The sequence below is a fragment of the Parasteatoda tepidariorum genome, chromosome 9 (assembly GCF_043381705.1).
Source record: "Parasteatoda tepidariorum isolate YZ-2023 chromosome 9, CAS_Ptep_4.0, whole genome shotgun sequence".
NCBI lineage: Eukaryota > Metazoa > Arthropoda > Arachnida > Araneae > Theridiidae > Parasteatoda > Parasteatoda tepidariorum.
The window spans coordinates 55,928,064-55,949,085 of record NC_092212.1 but is presented as its reverse complement, the minus strand read 5'-3'; the positions used below and the strand labels follow the sequence as shown (position 1 = coordinate 55,949,085).

The 21,022-nt window shown below is 25.9% G+C and overlaps 2 protein-coding genes across 7 annotated transcripts in view; one reads left to right on the top strand and one right to left on the bottom strand.

Moving 5' to 3' along the window:
• Positions 1-14,603, bottom strand: part of LOC107444591 (uncharacterized) — a 73,052-nt gene extending 58,449 nt beyond the window's left edge. For 4 of the 6 annotated variants that reach the window (XR_006224950.2, XM_043040411.2, XM_071185460.1 and 1 more), the window contains exons 1-9: positions 14,043-14,603; positions 12,099-12,231; positions 11,091-11,221; positions 9,263-9,389; positions 7,658-7,786; positions 5,404-5,499; positions 5,144-5,280; positions 2,572-2,776; positions 699-810 (exon numbers count right to left, since the gene is read on the bottom strand). Coding sequence is in view for 5 of the 6 variants with exons in the window: in XM_043040411.2 (XP_042896345.1) it covers positions 699-810; positions 2,572-2,776; positions 5,144-5,280; positions 5,404-5,499; positions 7,658-7,786; positions 9,263-9,389; positions 11,091-11,221; positions 12,099-12,209 (1,048 nt within the window). In the remaining variant the exon portion in view is untranslated. Of the gene's footprint in view, positions 1-698; positions 811-2,571; positions 2,777-5,143; positions 5,281-5,403; positions 5,500-7,657; positions 7,787-9,262; positions 9,390-11,090; positions 11,222-12,098; positions 12,232-13,996 lie in introns of all 6 variants that reach the window. The other 2 variants (XM_071185459.1, XM_071185458.1) reach the window with 2 other exon arrangements.
• Positions 14,604-14,843: 240 nt separating this feature from the next.
• Positions 14,844-21,022, top strand: part of LOC107444753 (monocarboxylate transporter 12) — a 34,302-nt gene continuing 28,123 nt past the window's right edge. The window contains exons 1-2 of the mRNA XM_016058976.3: positions 14,844-15,005; positions 15,256-15,357. The gene's annotated coding sequence lies outside the window, so the exon portion shown is untranslated. The remainder of the gene's footprint in view (positions 15,006-15,255; positions 15,358-21,022) is intronic.

Genomic DNA, 21,022 nt, shown 5'->3' with positions numbered 1-21,022 from the left:
AGCTTAACGCACAGAAATATTATCAAACAGTACAAAGAAAGAGAAAAAAAATTGAAGAAGATAACAACATAATATAGGGAATAAAACTTTTTTTAAATAAAAATCTTTGAATATTTTATTTGAAAATCTTTGATAGGAATATTTTGATGAATCTATCTTTCTAATCTATCCTTGATATGAATTTTTGATATGAATATTTTGATATGAATATTTTGATTTGAATATTTAACTTTATATTTTTCTTTTAAAAAAAATTATTTTTCAATAATACATATGAGCCTTATAAATATACAAATATACACATGTACAAACTTATAAACTTACAAGTAAAATAAAAATTTTATGAAACTAGCACAGAATTAATCATAATAAATAAAGATTAAATACATAAATCACCATCCTTTTGACCATAAATAATAAATTTTAAGTTTCTGTAAAACTTTTTTAAAGGAAATAATTTTTTTAAACTTGCTTTCATGTATTAATTTTTGCAAAAAAATATTTAGTTCAAAATTGCAACTGTAAAAAGTTTAGTTTAAAAAAAATAAAAATAAAAAAATATCTCCATTTCAATCCCTGATTTTTCATTTCTTTTCAAATTTTACAACAATGCATCTTAATAATTTTCTCTTTACGAAAAAGTAAGTCTATAACTGATTATAAACTAATGAGCAATAATGAAAAAAACTATGTATTACCAGGTCCATCCCAGGGTTCCATGACGCACGAACTCCATTGATAGAAATGCTTTTTATGGACAATCATCAATTCATCTTTCTGCCAAGCTTCAGGAAGCATAGTTATAACAGCCTAAAATAGAAACAACTTCTAACTAAAATATTCTTAAACTATATATAATACAAAATATAGTATGTCATTCAAAAGTAGGTAACTACAGAAATTTGATTTTCAATCATATAAAAATAAAAATAAATTATAAAGAATTGTATCTCGCTCTTCCTAATCTAGTTGCTTTCTTGAGAGACCAACTGGTTTTATTCCACTTTATTTACTATGTAAAGAGTGCATAGGCGTGGAAGGTCTACACAAACTTGTCAATATCCTTAAATCCCAGAGGGTTAACAAATATACACAATACATAAATTTACTAGAATAAATTACACAACTATCTTATCTCAAAAACAAATTTTCACATTTTATAATTACAGAAAAAACTAAACTTGATTCTTGTTTATAAATTCTGATTTCTGACAGTACAACATAGAGAAAAATCTGCTTGTGTTACAAGAAAGCGACCAGCTTGGATTGAAAAAAGCAGAATTAATACTGGGTTGTTTAGATAAATAATTCCAACACTAATTCTATATTATAAAATAAATAAAATATTGCTTATTATTAGAAAAATTTCTAAATATACACAGTATACAAAATAAAATATCACCAAAATCACTTTTGATCTAAAGATGGATTTTTGCGTACTAAGATAAAATCGTAATGATTTGATAATGTATAAATCTACTTAAATTAAATAGATTATAGTTTAATTTACAAAAAAAACATACAAAAACATACTTTTTCTGATTAAGCACACCTTTTATTCAGTGGATATGTGTTTGGGATTAAGATAGCTGGACATATTTTCAGATACAATGATTTAAACTCAACCTAAAAAGTGACATTTCAAAATGTGAAGGAAATAGAAAAAGAGGTAGACTACACATCAGAGGGCTTAATACAGTTGAGAAAATGTTACATCGAATTGGGGTCAGCCGTCAGAAAACTGTGGCAGTGGATAGTTACCAATAGAAAAACAATTCCCTGTATTTCCCTTGTTATTTTAGGTGATTTTTAAATTCCCTGTATTTTCCAGGTTTTCCCTTTTCTCCCAATAGAGTGGCAACCCTGATTAAGAGATTTATGCACACAACTATAAAACTTTTATTGAAAGATCATTTCGTATGCAGTACAATTTTTTAAAGAATATTATTTTTTTTAATTCAATTTAATAGCAGTGAAATATTTTTTAAATTCTGAGAATGCAAATTCTTTACCTTTCATTTAAAATCGTGCAATTTTAAATGAAAGATATGCACACAACTCTAAAACTTTTACTGAAAGATAATTTCACATGCAGATAATTTTTAAAGATAAATCATAAAGATAAGAAAGATAATTTTTTAAAGACTATTATTTTTTAAATTCAATTTAATAGCAGTGAAACATTTTTTTAAATTATGAGGAATGCAAATTCTTTACCTTATTTAGAATCGTGTAATTTTAAATGAAAAATACAATATTTGAATGGAATCAACCAAATAGTTTATAAGTTAATCAACCTCAAAAAAAAGTCATAATTTTAAGCTTTGGTCCTGAGACAAGGGAACCTAAAAGTGTTATCAATATAAATATATATAGGTATATTTATAAGGAGAAAGTAAGTTTTCTTTATTTCATTGCTCAAAAAATATACCCTAATTAATTTGTATATTTCAGATCACTCCTTCAAACCAATAAGAAGGCATGTTAAAACTTTAAAATTTCACCAATAGATAAAAAGCTATTTAGATGTTTTTGTTTGTTTGTTTTTTTCACGCAGTGAATAGTAATTACTTCAGGTAAAGAGCGGTGACCAGCCATAACTAGAAATTCTAAAACATTATCCAAACTTCCTGAGTCAGACATATTTGGTTCAACAACAGGAAATATCTTTTTCAAGTCATCTTTATATATGGAGCTTTTCATCACACCTTCTCGTGCCCTCATCAGATTTACATTACCATGCAAAGTATTGATTTCCCCATTATGAGCTAAATATCTAAATAATAAAAAAATAAAAACAATCAATTAGAAATTAATGTTTTCGGAACTATTTATTAATTTCTCAAAAAACAAAAATATATATAATAACATGCACAGCATATAAATCAAAACTCTTCTTTAGTTATAATATATGTGTTCTCTATTAGTCCTTAGTAAGGACATATAAATTTTACAATTTCAGAAAATGTGGTTATAAATTTGTATGGTCAAAATAATGAGAATATTAAAGAATGTGTTCAGAATTGTTGTGAGCTATTTTAGATCACGAAGGAATGATTGAAAATTTATAATAATAAAAATAAGAGTTTGTCTGCTTTTGTTCCTCACTATGGAACCTTTTAAGCTATAATCCCGACATTCTGACAGCTGATGTGAGTGGTAGTTTTAAACCCAATCCTTATCAGTGACAGTTTTAACCCCAATCCTTATCAGTGACAGTTTTAACCCCAATCCAATCCTAATTTTTAATCTGTTTCCAAGGGACTGTGAAAACAAATTTTTCGTTTAATAATAACATCATTCATCATTGCAATTAAAAACTGCAATGCTTTTTCCTTCAAATTATTTAAAAGATAACATCTGTGACGCTTGTTTGCTGGCAGCTCTATTTAATCAAAAGCGAATTTCATGGAGATTTTAATGCTGGTTTTTATTTTAAAGTAAAATCAATCAGCAGAAGTATAATCAATGTGGGTGCCATGCAGGGTTCGACATCACTGAAATAGAATTCTGTAAATCTAGAACCATATGTTATTTTGCTTATAGTTGTGATTTTAAAAAGTACTTCTATAAGCAAAAATAATATCATATGGTGAACGAAATTAAAAAATTTAAGTTACATACTAAAGTACCAAATAATCATAAAAATTGCTAGGTTGAAGTAAAACTTGACTATCATATCTATGTACTATGATGAGTATTTAACTATCAATTGCATCATTTGGTGATGATTTAATAAATTTGAGTTTAATTAATCTTTTTTTTTTGATAAGTTTAACTTCTAAAATCCTGTTTTGTGTTAATTAATAATCATTCAATGTTTTTTTCTTTTTTTTGTACAAAAGCAGGCATATAAGTATCAAATAATAAAAGCACGTCATCTCTTTGAATAAAATTCTGTCCAAGTTCTTCTATCACCACTAATATATTCTATCACCACTATAAAATTTTTATTTTTATTTTCATTCTTGCAAAAAAAAAATAATTGTTTAAAACATTTCTTTATGCATTTTCAAAAATAATAGTCACATTTTGAGTCACAGACATTTTAAATCAAACTCAACTTTTTACTAGATTTGTTTAAGTATATTATGTAACACATAACAGAAAAATTTTTAATAAGAAATGAGATTAATTGAAGATTAAAATCAATTTTCTATTCGTACATTTTCTTTTAAAAAGCAAAGGCGTGATTAGGACTGGGAAAAAAATTACATTCAAATTTTTATTTTATATAAAACAAGCCTTTTTTTCTGATAACGCAATAGTTTAGACACTGAGTTATTATTGTAAAGGAGCAAGGTTTATTCCTGGTGATGGTGTGAAGCCTGTCTACTTACAACAAAGAGACCAGTGCAAAACACAATGCCACCATCATGCTATTGGTCAAGAAATTGTGGAGCTCTAAACCACAGGACTCCCATGACCAACAACTGGTTGATAAGGGAAAGCTTCACTTTAAACTTTGCCAAGTTGATGCAATATACAACTTTCAAAAATGATAACAGCTTAAATAATTCAAAAATCACCTCAAGATTTCTTCAAAAATATCTTCAGTTTGAAAAAGGCATTAACTTTAAATAACTATTGACACTGTTTAAAATGTTCAAAAATGTGTCCTAAACTCATTTAAATTAATTATAACTCATTAACACATTATTAATCATAAATCATTAACAAATTATTATTTTATTTTATTTTATAACTGTTGTTTAATAGCCGACCCAATTTTGGGTTTACGACTACTAATGTTCAACTCCTTGTAGCCTTGTAATTTTCAATCAATCCAGAAGACAAGGAAACTCCTGGATCAGTATCCCCAGAGATATAGTTTGCTATGGGAATGTGGAGGACTTTGCGACTCAACAGATTTAACGTGCATCTGCAACCATTTACTACTCGGGGAGTCTTCGGCCGGCGGGGATTGAACCCACAACCTCTTGAACATGGGCCCAGAGCCTACCAACCAGGCTATCCTGGCCCCTTAATAAATATTAATCCTTAATCATATAATCACGATATAGAATGAATCCTTTAAAATAACTTGAACAAATTAAAAAAATAATGTAACTTATGGTCAAAGCATAATAAATTATTGCATGTATTGGTACTAATCATAAAAAAATAAAATAAATATAAAAACCTTAATGGATGAGCTCTATCCCAAGTAGGAAAAGTGTTGGTTGAAAACCGAGCATGTACAATGGCTAAGTAAGTAGTGTAACTAGTATCTTGTAGATCTTTAAAATAGGACCACAATTGTGATGAAGTAAGCTGTCCCTGTAAGCAAATAAAAATCAATAAAATTTGCAGTTAATACAGATTTAGCAAAAAATAAGAAGCTAACATTTAAAAAAGAGAATAAAAACTTTATTTTATAGGATTGGATGGAATATAGCTTACTTTGTAAACAACAGTTTCTGTGGATAAACTGCAAATGTAAAAACAAGTGAAATACTTTTGCAATCGATGAGTAGAAGATTTTTGTAAGAGGTACACCTTCGGAAAAAAATTAAAGTTGAAACAAAATATAATAAATTTCACTTTTGAATAGCTAATTATAAATTAGATAGAAATGTAAATAGAATTTTAAAAAAATTTGAAAAATTGCTTTTGAAATTCCATAAGATATATTTGAATTTTTAAAAGCTAATTTTAATCATTGATTTTGATTACTTTAATCGAGATTACAAAAGATCTATATACACATAATCATAATTATTTATTGTTTGTCATTATTACTTGAAATCATTTCCATATAACTACAATTGTAATTATAATACAACATCATTTATATTCATTATTACGTGCAACCTTAACTAATTACAGTTTGCTAAACTTTGGTAAACCAACACAGTAAAGTGAAGTATTTTAATAGATTTTACCATACCTATTACAGATTGTACACAAAAGCTCTCAATTAGTTATTTAACTAAATATGTTTTACCAGGTCTGTGTACTTGGTTAAAATTGAATATTTTATAAAACCAATTACATGAAGAAAAAAAATTTATTACCTGACCAGATATTATAGCATTTATGCAAAATTTAAAAATCATATATTTTCAATCAACAAATATTTTACAAGATATAGTTCAAAGGAAATTTTTGTACAGCTATATAAATAAAAACATACTTTCATTTTTAGATTATTTTTTTTAACAAAATTCTGAAAAATATTTCTGAACAAAAATTGGGATTACTGTTTGGATGTAGAAAGATTAAACATAAAACTCTAATACGTAGAAGAATTATTTGTTAATAGTGGACTTTATAAATAATTAATTTTCCATTTGATTTACTTAAATTTTTAATAGCATTCATTAATGTACAATATTTAAAAAAAAATTAATAAAATGATGATTTATTAAATGAAAAATATTTTAAATATCAGAGTTTAATTTTTAATCATCCAATAACTATAAATATAATTTATGCACAATAAGATCTACCTTAGTAATTGATAAATCTTTCTGATACTCAGTCAGAAATTTTATCATATAATCAATGTTGAATAAAAATTTCAAATAGCTGTTTTGCTGGCATTAATGTTACAATTCCATCTCCATATCCTAGCATTTTTGAATCCCCAAAAGATAAAGTATCACCTAGATAAAGCAACAAAGAAAGGCAAATTGGCTTTCATGAAAAACTTTATCTGTGAAACTACCCCGTATTTGTGTTACATAAAGAATAAAACCACAAAAACCTCCCATGGTTAACCAGAGGGTAAGACAACTTTAACCAGACTGGTTGGAATTCATTTTGTTACTTACTTTGAATTCATTGAGTTAACAAATAAAAAACAAGTTTTCTAACAAAAATTTAGTTTAAAGTTGCTGAAGGCCAATTTTATTCATACATGTTTCCTTTCAATAAAAAAAATTAACTTATAATGAAAATATAATAACATGGTTCCAAACGTGTTTTCTGCTGAGTGATGTAAAATGGTGTTCACTTTACCGAGGCTTCCTTGAATTAAAATTTTGCACAAGAGTAAAATTTGTTGTCTCTAAACCATTTCAGCTTTATTTAGAAATTAGCATCATTTAGAAATTGGTGAAGTACATGGATTTACAAAACAATTATTTTTATGAATAGTTTTAAGGTTACTATAAATCTGAATATGGTTGCGGCTACATGAATATTTATTTAGAAATTAGCATCATTTAGAAATTGGTGAAGTACATGGATTTACAAAACAATTATTTTTATGAATAGTTTTAAGGTTACTATAAATCTGAATATGGTTNGTTACAAGACACAATAAATTGCTCCAGCACCAGATCCAGTAAAACTGGCTGGGTTTGAGGATTAAAAACTTGGTTTGGGTACCTGGTACCAAAGAGAAATTTTTGCCTGGTACAAACATTGAAAATATACCCATGTCATATTCCAATTTTTAACTTCTTTATACAATTTATTTCATTGTTCAATTGATTTTTCTTATCCTACAAAATAAAATAATTTGAAGTATAATAAACATTATTTTGTTTATTTTATTAGCAAGTTCTTAAAATTTTGAGGTATAAAATAAGGAATGATTAAACATGGCAGCTAAAAAAAATTGAGTACATAATTCAAAAAATTTGCACATTTCATTATACATAGTTCAAATAAAAGTGAAAATAAAGGAAAAGCTTAAATAAAATAGAACCTTTTCTTTGAAGGTTTTATTATTTAAATTCTCTGCAGTTATAAAAATTTGCTGCATCATTGGTTCAGATGATTTGGCAACTGCACCAAGAGAGCTATTATCAACTTCAATATTTCTCCAGCATAAAACCTAAAATGAAATTTGTATTAAATGAAGTAAAAATTTTTAATTAGTTTGTCTTATTAAGAATTGATGCTTGTCATATAAGAAACTTAGAGATGATGATAATAAGAGTAAAAACAAGCATTAAAACTCACAAATACTTATAATTAACCCCTTCCTTCTCGCTCCCATGAAAATGACGGGGTGAGGTTTCGCCCTCCATGTCTTGCTCCCGTGATATTCCCGGGCTGGACTGTTCGGTAGTAACGCTCCAATAAGAATAAAACTAATTCATTTCTTTTGCCCGGAAAACATTTTATTTCTCATTTTACACACCAGATGGCAGTACCAGGATATTTATCAAGGTAATTGTAGATAGTTAGTTTATTTTAAACTGGATGTCAGCACTAATCAAATACATGTATAATATACGTGCATAAAAAAAATAGGCAATTTTATGAACATTTTCTTGAAAATTAACCAATCGTTAAGGGGTTAAATAAACAATCACCTACTCATTATGAATATTTGGTAGTTTTAATATAGATTTTCGTCTCTTATTAGTTTGCATAAACCAAGAGAAATAGGCAAATTTTAGCTTACTTTTTGTTCAAATTAACATCATAAGGCATAAATAAAATTATATAAGGATTATATTGTTAAGAATATATGTCCGTTTAGCAGTACCATATGGGCTTGAAAATTATTTGAATAGCAACTGGATAAAATTCACAAACATTTTAAAATACAAGAAAAGTCTCAGTAAAAAAAATATAGAATTTTATTATAGTTTAAATTTTATTACACTAAAATAAATGCCGAAGGGTTATAAAATTCTTTGAATAACTGCATGAGATTCCAACATATTTAAAAACTATAAGAAAAGTCTCTCTAAAAGTTAGAAAAATTTATCCTTCTTTTTTTTTTTACACTGAAATGTCAAACTAGTTAGCAATGCAATTTAAGAAACTGAAAGCTCAATATTATTTTTATCGTTTGGCACAATGGATTCTCATTTTTATTCCAACTTAAGAGTATGTTCATTATCTAGTAAAGTTATTAAACTTAAAATATATGAAGTTGCACCAAACTTTTTAATAAAACATTTTATTATAAATGCAAACACACTAAATATAGAATAATTATAACTTACATGATTTTGGAAAATTTTTGGAAAGTTTTTAATTTAAAAAAAAAAATTTATGCTTTTAATATTTAAAGATTATTTTAATAGAATAATTTACAAATAAAATAATTAATAAATAGTATAGAATTAAAATAGAATAATTTGATGAAAAATATTTACTTTTTATAGCACAAAAAATACTTTTACACACACAAATTAACAAATATTGATAGTAGTCTATTAAAATCTAATAATAAACTTGATTTTAAAAAACCAATGAAACTTAGAATCATTACATCTAGGTTATTAAAGGATAGTTACTAATTTACTTAAGAAAAATATTTTATAAAAATGACATTAAAAATATATTAAAGTACTTGTAAGCCAACTTCTTCAACAATTTTTTCAAAATGATATTTTACGCTAGTCTCTTCAGATGATTCCATAAAAATAATACCAGTTGCATATTTTCCTTTTGGTGGTAAATCAACACGCAACTCTTTCCTGAAATAAAAATTTATTAAGAATCAGTCTATATTTGAAATATATTTAATATCATGAATAACTTTTAAATTATAAACTGAAAAACTCATGAATAATGGCAGCAAACTTTTTTTTTAATTTAATGTTATTAATATGTTATTATTAAAATTAGTTAATAATCAACAACAAAAATAAAACATAAAAGCTACAATTTTAAAATACATTATTTAATCATTAGCACCTATTTGGACAGCTATTACAGTTTATCTCACTGAATATGTAGAAAAGATTAATAAGCTAACTTTTGCTCACATAACCAGAAAAACTTCCCACAAAAAGAATATTACATACTTTTTTTAGAGATAAAATTAATGTTGTTCATTCTACTTATAAGAAACAAGCTATTCATGTAAATTCCCTACAAGTACAATCAATCCATCCAAAATCTGTCAAGTAATAATTTTTTATTGCACAAAAATACTAGAAAATTGACTTATCTATGACTTTTTTAAACTGTCCCTCTTTTATTATTAGAATATACTGAATTGTAAAGTAGGCTAAAAAAATATACAATGCATATGTATTGTGATTATACATTATAGACATGTACAGTGTATAATAAAAAATATACAATATATACATAAATAAATGATCAAAATTTTTACATTCTACACTGCAGTCAATTTTAAAAAAATTTGATACAATAACAAAAAATTTGTTAAGTCAATAACTAGTTTCATGTCTTCAAAAAACTTAAATTGAAAGAAAAATCTGCTAGTATACATAGCAATCAATATAGAGTTTTATGAAAATGAAAACACTTTTTTTAAAAAAAATCGGTTATTTTTTAAACAAATTTCATCAAAATTAGGTAGCGGCTAGTTACAAGACACAATAAATTGCTTGTAAAGCATTATAATTTAAATTTTGTGTTTGCAGAAAGTTTTTCACTTTTTTCTAAGACTGGCCATTAGATGAATAAAAAATTTTTATTATATAAGTCAAAGAAAATTTTATCATTCAAAAACTATTAACATATTTTAAAGCACACACATTTAACGCATTCAATGATAGTCAATTTTCATTTAAATGCCCCTTAAATGTCGTTTAAAGACTTGGTTAAGACATTTTAACTGTTCTTGCAAGATACAGTAATCAAATACAACAGATGTCACCCTTTTAAAGCTGTTAGAATTTAAATGAAGCTTTAGAAAATGGTGCAATCTAAAACCATACAAAATTTTTAAAAGCTATTTGAATTAAAAGAAATTTAAAAGTTAATTTTTATCATGTATAAAAATCTAAAATCATTTAGAATATATCTCTTTTTTATTAAAATAAATACAACATTTCGAATTGATGTTGCGCAGATTATAGAAGATTATGCAGAATTTACACAACAATAAAAACGTGCATATTAACTTAAAATGTATTGATTAAACTCATAAGTTAAGAAAGGAACTATTCATTAAAATTTGACTTATAATTATTGTTGATTAAAAAAAAACAGCATTGTTATAAATTACAAAGTCTAAAATGTTTGGATGTGATACAGTTTCCAAATATGGTAAAAGTTTTCACATGCAAAATTAGACTTCTACAATAAGGCAGTTAATGCTACTATTATAATATAATGATAAACTTCAATATTTTGGAAAGCAGCGTATAAACTACTAAAACAAATTTTTTGATTATTTTTTGTTCTATAAAAAAAATTAGAACCTTAATGAAAGTCGATAAAACTCGTGTGGAATGGATGTCATAATGCCAGCACCATCACCAGTGTTGTTATCCCCAGCTCGAGCCCCTCTGTGCTCCAGGCGCTTAGATATGGTTTCAGCATCTTGAATTAGCTGAAATAACAAAAATCTAGCAGAATTAAAGTTAACAAAAATTAAGGAAGGATAAGATTTTCTTCACACAAACTCGTTCACATCAAGAAAGGATTAATTCAAAACTATTTATTATGTTATAATTCAAACATTCTTGTACAAGAGTTTGTTTATTTTTTTTCCTTGAAAAATAATTAGTATATTAACAATTTTTCTTTGATCATCATTTTGCCTCTCCTTTTTTGATGTTAAAATTTTGCCTTGAGCATTTAATAAGTTATTAAGCTATTAAATACTCATGTCATTATGAAGCTATATTAAGCTATTTAATATGCTCTTTGACATGCATATACATTTTTGTAATGAATTTTAATTTTATAATAACATTTTGTTTCAATTAATGTTTGTTTAAAATTAGATCATGTATTTCTAAAATTAAACTTTACATTTTGTTTCAATTAATGTTTGTTTAAAATTAGATCATGTATTTCTAAAATTAAACTTTATCAAACTTCTAGAAAAATAACATATTTTTATTTATGACATATTCATTTATATTTCAAAAGAAAAATTTAGACAAGAAATAGTTAAACATTTATAATTAAAACTAAAATAGTTGTAAAACTGACATAACTTAAATTTGACATATAGCGAGATCAAAGGATGAAAAGTCTAAGAACTCCTACATTAGACAATTATAACAGTTACATTAAACTATTGCATCATTGCACAACAAAATTGGAAACTTAAAATAATAGAACCTTATCAACCTGAGTTTTAAAAAATAAATTACATCAAAAATTTTTCAATATAAAAACTTAATATGAAAGAATTTGTTTTTTTTAAATTGTAACCCATACTTAATTTGAAAAGAATAACCATTAATTAAGGAAATTACTTTGTGTGAAGCTATCCCATTGATATTTACAACAAAACCAACACCACAAGCTTCTTTTTCAAACTGGGGATCATATAGACCTTGCTTTGGTGGTAATCCTTGTAACCCCATAAATGCAAATCATCAGATAAATCTAAAAATAAAGTATTAAATGTAGTTATTAAAAAAAAAATTAACACGCAGTGTAATAAAAAAAAGTTTTCGTTAAAAAAAATGCAACTATGTATATTAATAATCTTGCTGAAGGAAAAAATGAATACATAACTTCATTCAATAAAATCATGGCTTCACGATATAATTCATAGTTCAATTCAATAAGTTTCATTCATTGAATATTCACAGAATGAAATATGAAATGCTTTTTATGAACTTGAAATTCAACCTGAAATAACCAAAATTTCAGATACAACATAGTTCTGAAAACTGAAATAGAATGTAAAGGAACCACAAAACATTTCAGATCATGTCAACTCGAAGGTTTTGCCAAAGATGATACAGCCAACACTTACAAATTTTCTTTAAAAAACAGCTATAAAGCCTTAATGCAAATGATTTTAACAGATGAAAATACAAGAGCAATACAGAAAAGAATGACTTCTTTTAGTTCTTTTAGGTCAACTAAAAGAAGTCATCAAGTAATTGTGTCTGCAAAAAAAATTAAATTTGGATTTTAATTTTCTCCAAAACTAAAATAAATCTGCGGCACTTATTGTCATGCCCAATAGTTCTTCTACTGTGGTTGTTATTAGAAAAGAAAAAAAAAACATAAAACTATTTTTAAATTAAAATTTAGCAAATCATAAGAGTTTTGATAAGTTGACTAATATCAGATAAGATATAATTACTTTCATAATGATAAACTTATTTATTTTTAATTTAAAAAAAAGCTTCTATTTCAAGCTTAAAGAAATATAAATATTAAAGCTTGAAGAGACAATGAGACAACCTATTCATTTCACAAAAGTTGTAGGTTGTTGATTTTTAAGCGACCATACAAAAATATTTAAACATTTATTTGATAGCAACTCATACAATATAATTACTATTAGAAAAATATAATTTTAATAAAGTAATATTTTAATAATTCATTTTATTAAGTTAATTAAAGAATTTTGATTAGTTTGGTACAAGCGAAAAGTCACCAAAAAAATGTTGACCTCCTCCAACTTTTTTTAAAGAAATTTTTTATCTTATTCGTTTCTTTAGGCACTGAACAAGAGGAGATTTTTCTATCGTGATCTGAGGCAGAATAATCGCCAAGTCTTGGCAACTTCTGGACAATGGTGCACAAGAAACTAAAAAAAAAAAATCACAGAAACGGACCAACTAGAAAGGTATAACTCATAACCACCCGGCAAACATCTACATGCTTTTTTTGTTTTGTTTTTTCAATTTGTAAGTTTGAAATCCATTAGGCAGCTTGGCGATTGTAGTTGGTGTGACAGATCACGATACGAAATATCTCCCAGAACAAAATTGATGTTCACAAAAAATTAAATAAAATAGAAAATTTTAAGAAATAGTTGAATTGTCTTGTATATGGCCAACCGATATATATCAAGTGTATAAAAATATAAATATTTAAGGCAGGAATAGGCAGCAAAATAACCTGTCCATACTCTAAAAGTGACTGGTTAAGTTAAGTATTTAATTTGACTTATCTCTTAAGTGCAGTATTTAAAAGTATTCTAGTTCAATTTTTATCATTGAAAGATTCAAAGGAACTGTTACATACGGCCTAATAATATTATAATTTATAATAAATTATTTATCAAAATAAAATTATATTAATTAATGCAAATTTTTTATTTAATCTACAATTTTAAATTTAATAAAAACTACGAAAAAATAAACTGTGGAGTTTTAATGTGAAAAACGAGTCACAAATTTTGAAGTACCTAGAATACAAATTTTGAAGTACCTAGAATAATAAAACGCACTTACTCTTCTTTCTAACTTTTACCAAATGGTAAGTTACTTTGAAGAAAGTTATCATATCTTTGAATAAAATAATTAGATTACGAATGTCTACACGGAATAGTTGCATCATTCATTCAGAAAGGTACTTAAATGATAAGTTTATCTATGATACTTAAAAAAGATCGGAATCTTCATAGATATCATTTCTACTCAAAAGATAATTTGCAAGATATTACAGCAATATCTCAAAATAGTATCAATAGCTGTTTTACGAAACTATTGAAAAAAAGGTCACTATTAAAAAATAAACTTATAGAAAAGTTCAGTTTTTATTAATGATTAATATAATCAACATAATCAAGACGAAAGCCAAAACAATCTTGAAGGCAAGAAACAAAAGTAGTAAATTGCAGTTATTTTTCGTCGAAACAAATAATCAATAAAAATATTTTGCTGCAGAGGTTTAAATTGAATGGCTTTAGAAATTTGTGAGCGTTAAATTTGTATCATTCATTTGAAAAAGTAAAATTTCATTCAAAATATATTTTTAAATCGACCGGTTTAGAAGATAAACATGCTAGAAATAGTATCGGTATCGAAATATTTATAATCAAATTTATCGATGAATTATTTCGATAATCAAATTTATCGATATTATTTTTCATTTCAAAATTCTTAAAATTTTTGAATTAGTTTTAATTATAAATAGTTATAATAGCAATTTGTTTTTATTGTAATAGCAAAAACTCAGTTTAAGATCGAAATTCGCATCTGCTTCATTGCATAAAAAATAAAAGTCATAAATATGGCAACAACTAAAATTATTCTTTCTACTTCTTGTTTTATTAAAAGTTGAACTTGTCATTTTCATTTATTCTTTCTTTAGTCAGTATTTAATACTCTCTTGAGTTCGTCCAACACTTTTTAACTTCTCTCAAAGAATAACTTAATTTCCAGCCATCCAAAAAGTTTTGTTTTTCCTACAAGGTTTGTATTCTTTCCGAATCTTTCTTTTATTATTGTGATCTTCGTTTGTTTTTATGTTGTCCTTTGGCAATCTATTGTGACCTTTTTTTAGAATTGGCACGCTTTATGTCAAAAGTGTTGTCATTTTGTCAAATACGGCGCGTACTGAATGTTTAGTTATTACGCAAGTTTATAAGTCTTAATGATTTTAAAATGAATTATGTGTTGATCCGCATAGTTTGTTCATGATGCAATTTTTTATTGCTTTCAGAGTATCCAGTGGCAAAAAGAAGGGACATTTTAAGAATTTTGTGGGTAGACTTTGTGTAAATTTATTGGAGTGCTTGTTGAGTTGTTAATTTGAAAATTCCAGGTAAATTATAATTTAATTGTTTTGCATTTATGCATTAGAATTTACATAGTGGATATAATTTTTTTTCTTCTTTCAAATCTTTCTTTGCTTAATAAGATCATAAACTTTTAAAAAACTTATCTAATAATATAAAAATACATTTAGCATTAAATACTTTTTTTCTCTCTTATGTTGAAATTAATAAGACTTTTATTAAACTTTTAAGTTATTCATATCTTCTATTATTTGTTTGTTCCATGCATTTTAATTTCTAATACATAATTCTTTTGTTGTAAAATTTAGAATAAACAACTTGTATAATGAGACCTTAGTTTTTAAATTGCATATGTATTTTTTACTAGTAAATTGTAATTATATAATAGCTTACTGGCTAGATTGAAATTAATTAAAAGTGTTATATTTTAAATTGTGATGTGTTTTATATAAATTAAAGTTACCTCTTTTTGTATAAAATTATCTTTTCAATATTCCAAAATTTCACTGAAGGAACTTTTCATATTTACTTTATATCAACAGTTTATTACAATAGAAGTATAAGCAATTATGCATAGAAATATTAAAAGTTAAAATAATTTAGTAAATTAATGCAAACTGATGTTTAAATTGCCTAAGTGTAAACTACTGTGTTTGAAAGAGGCTTAAGACAAAATTTGGGTTGAGGACTATACTTTTTGTGTTTGAAGGATTCATATTATAAAATCTGTCCTGGGGCCTTGCTTTTAAGGATTTGTCCTATGAATATTGTTACCTAAAAAGAAAGAAAAAATTGCCTTTGTGGACATTTTGATGATTTCATATTTTTAATCTTCATGCCATTAACCCTTTTAGCTAATGTTCCATTATTAGCATTTCATAGTAGTACAATACAGTTATTCCTAAGATATTTGCTAGACTAAATTGAAAAATTAACACAGCAAACAGTTTAAAGCTTATTGAAATGTGATGAAACACTTATTAGATCAAATGATAGCCTATTATTTCCTCTTCTCTCAGATCATAAACTTATTGGAATTGTGCATGCTTTACAATCCAGTGCTTGCACTTACACTATATTTAAATTTAAAAAGTTGACTGAATTATTCAATCTATTTCATTTAGTTATTTCCAGGATTAAAACACTGACATTTTATTTTATTCTCTCTTTGTGCGACATCTCTAGTAAGACTGCAATGTTTTATTTGTATTTTTTTTTCACATAGTGGCTCATAAAAGTGCAAAGCCCCACAAGGGTCTGAACTGATAGAATATGCCCCAAACATACTATGTTCATGGGTATCAGATTTATTAAACTGTTAAATTAAATTCTTTATAAATCTTTAAGCAGTAGATTTTAAAATCAGTTATCATTTTCAAGCTGTTTGCATATTAAATAAGCATTTTATCCCAAAAAATTTGTTTTGTTTTTTCCTTTTCTTGTTTTCTTTCTTTCTTTTTTATTGTAGTAAAGGTTAAAACACTAAATTTAAATTTTCTTTGTCAGTAAAAAGAATCCCTTTTAAATTTCAAGAGTAACTAAATTAGAGAGATAACATTTTGGAAAAGAATCTCATCCAAGTATATGGACAGACTTAGACAAAATAAATATAAAATCTTTCTGCAAGCACAAAATCACACAAAAAAAGCAATTTATTGACTCTTGTAACTAGTTTCAACCTTTTTGTCCTTACCTAATTTTGACAAAATGCTGATATTTTTTTTAAAGTGTTTAATTTTTATTAAAAATTATTCCATATATAAATCAGTTTCTATTTCTTTAATTTCAAGAGTTTTTTGAAGGCATAAAACTAGTTATTAATTTACTTTGTATTACTTTTTACTTGGCTTTCTTTGTATCTCTAAAATCTATGTCGTTCAGAAACTTTTCAATGCAAATATCTCATGAATATATATATATATATATATTATGGGTTATACTAAAAAATTAAATGAACGATATTCACGTGTTCATGTATATTATGCATACATGCATATGGAGTGGTCAAATTTGTGATTTGTAATTTCTGCTGACAATGAGAGGAAGAAGAAAAACACATAAATAATGTTTAGGTCTTTGTATTGAGAAAGAAACCACAAAATTATTTTTTCCTCAAGTAAGAGTAACATGCATTTTTCTGGGTTATAGGGAATTCTGCATTTCACGTGTATATTGTTGTGCATAAAATTTAGCATCAACTCTATTTAGTCTTACACATGGGTGAGAAAAAACAGTGGGCTAAATTCTATTCTACAATAAATCTTTTTTCAATTTGTTTTATGAATTGGTAAAAAAAAAATCTTTTTTTTAAAAAAAATTTATGTTTTTGGCCAATAATAGTTTAAAAAAATTATTACTTGTTAAAGCAAAAATTATTTTTCGTAATTATTGCAAAATAATGAAAAAATTGGAATGATAGAACATATTCTAATGTTTGGTCTGAATCTGCTTGAGTTTTTTCCCCTAATCTTTAGAAATGCTTAGAGAATCAAAATAAAATTCTCAAATTGAGATTGTTTTTTTGTTTTTTTTTTTTTAAATTATAGTGCTAGGACTAAAAATTTATTATGATGAGGTGAAATAAGTAGAGATATGAAAAGCTTCGAGAAAAAAATGGTAGTTTATTATTCAGCAAATGGGGTGCAAAAAAATATGATGTAGCTTTTATTTTTCTTTTGTTTGATGTAAAAAAAAAATTTAGAAAAATATATTTAAAAAAGAAAGAACAAGCAAGTTGTTAATATATTGGCTATTCTCGTGGAAAGGTGTCTTTTGCAATTATTAAGTAATAAATTTTTTAAACTTCTGTTGACCAACGCTAAACTGTGTTAACTAGTCAAAATGTAAGTTCATCATGAAATTTTTTTTGAGTGGGTGCCACTCAAAAACTGCTTACTGGAAAGCAGATATAAAATATGGATTCCTGAAACAATACTTTTGTTTGGCAATTTTGTTTGTATTTTAATGCCAAAACTAAATGCATGATATGGCAAATAATTAGTTTTCTTTGTTCATAAACAGTTTTTAAAGTCAGAAATATAAAATGTGTACATTAATCTGTTTTTATTCACCTATCATTTATTTCACCTGTCATTTATTTTATATAATCAGTGCTTACCAGTTAGAATTTCTATTCAGGGTGGAGAGGACATCCTCTCTTTCCAAGTGAGGCACTCATAATTGGGTTGACTGGTTATATTTTTTAATTGATAATTTTTGGTCTAAATGTGTTTATTTATTACGTGTCTTCCATATTTGCTAATTAAATAACTAGTATGAATATGAATAACTAGTATGAATAATCAAATATTTAAAAGAAATATGGAAGAGAAATCCCTTATGTATCTCTAATAAATACAATTTTGATTAAAGGTTTTTACAAAATATGAAAATAAGATTTTTTGTGTTTTGAAGAAGAGGGCTGTAGTAAATTTTGTCCTGAAACTCCTGATGATTTTTGTTTAAACCCCATAAATTTTCTTTAAAATATTTAATTGGAGCATTTTGTTAGCATTAGTTTTATTTATTTTTTTTTTCTATTTTGTTAGAATTTATTTTAAAATGAACTTATGCATTACTTGATATGATTAAAAAAAATAAAATTTATTTTCCCTGATATATATTTATACATTTTTTTTAATACATTTATATATAAATTTTTTCTAACATATAAAAAAGAAGAAAATTTTAAAAAGTATCAGTTTTTTCATTTTTGAATGAATTCTAACGTTTAAGAGTATTTAATTTTCTGTAAATATATTACCAAGTTTACTGATGAAAAAATTTTAGCACTTAGGAAGCTAACGTTTATATAAAAAGTCTTATGTGTGCTGTCAACGTGTCTAAATATGCGTGTGGCCCTTCGTTCTCAACCTGCTGTGTGGCCCTTCATTCAAAAAGGTTGTGCATTATAGGTTAGAATTCCCTTGGTGTCAGGCTAATCATGGAAGGTTTTCATGGTTTTCCTCTCAATGTTACACAAATGCAAGTTTGTTCCAAGAAAAAAGTCCTCCACAAAAACCAGTTTTCCCAAGGCATGATCCTGTAGTTCTCTTTTCTTCTGGGTTGGGTTCAAAATTAATGTCTATAGAGTTGGATATAGATAATTGTAAAATCAGAATTGAGTTAGGTGTTCAACTCTTGATATAAAACAAAATGTGTCTCCAGTGAGTAACGTTAGCTTAAGGAACAGAGTGCTCACCTCTTAATAAAGTGATCCATGTTCAAATCCCAATGGCTAGTTTGCTCCAATTCTTAATCCCTGTGTTCTCTTGACTTCAGAATTACAAGGCTGAAGAATCTATCATTGATAGTCTTAAACCAATAAATTGGGCGGCTGCTCTACCAATGTTATAACATAAAATCTCTCTCTAGTATGTTATTTCTAAAGTTTTGTTAAATTCATAAAGACAAGTTAAAATTTCACATTTTGGACATCATATTTATTAAAATAAAAAGCGGTTTATAAAATTTCTAAAGATACCAAAAATCGCATAACTCAGGTGTTTCCTTTTTGTGTTATTTTCCAAGTAATACAGTTTTATGAAAATTATTGCGTATTAAAATTTTAAAACTTTACTAAAAATTTATTATTCGGATACCTTTTTTTCTTTATGTTACAACAAAATAAAGGCAACCATGATTTAACGAACTTCGTATTCTTTCTTCGCAATAATTTTAGCTAAAACACCATTAAGTACTGTGCACGTTACACAGCTTTTATTTATTTTTTCACTTCAAGCATATAACATTTTCTCTCTAATTTTTTAAATGCACAAATTGCTCTAATTTTAATTGAGACAGTTTAAAAGTGTTTTTTTTTTTTTTTTTTGTAATTCACGTTTCTTTTAACTATGATTTAAAACTGAATCCATTCCACAATTAGGTCTTCAATAGAATATTGTTGCTTAAATCTTTTCTTTGTTTTAAAATTCCTTTCCCGAATGGTGTTCTTCCGAACTTTAGGTTTCCGTCCTGTAATAAAGTTTCAAGAACTTTTTTTTTCTAATCAAGTAATGAGTTTTGAAATTTCTAATTATTTTTAGATCAAATCAATAATCCATTTATTTAGTACGTATTTACCTTTATGAAATTAAAGTAAAATACCAATAAAAAAGAAATGGTAATTTTTTTTAAAAAAGTATGTATCGTCAGATACTAAATAAATTATGAAAAGAACTAAAAAATGTATTAGTATTTCTCAGCTAATTTTTTTTTTAAATCGATATGATATAACTAACTTCGTTAAATAAAGGAATACGTTTCCCTAATAACAGTTTTCAACATATTTCCATTTTCAAACGTTTCAACAATTTTAGTTTTCTTTTCAATGGATTCATAGTTCACTGAGAACTGCGAATTCAACTAGTGGATGTAAGTTAAGAATCTTACTAGTAAAATAAAGAGAGAGAAAATCCATTTTTCTGATTAAATATATTCAAAATAAAGAGTCGCATTGCTTAATACTGTCACAATTGTTATTATATACTTATAAATGCGGGGTTCCGTGGAAAGAAGGCCTATTATTTAGGATTCCCCGACTGGAAAAATATGGGACCACTATTTTAATTTAACTTAAATTTTTGTTAAAAGCGAAAAGAAGCAGTGAAGAAGCAGTTTCATCTGTAACGCACATCATAAGTGTAGGAAAACGAGGTAGCGAAAAAATTATCCCCCCCCCCCAAAAAAAAC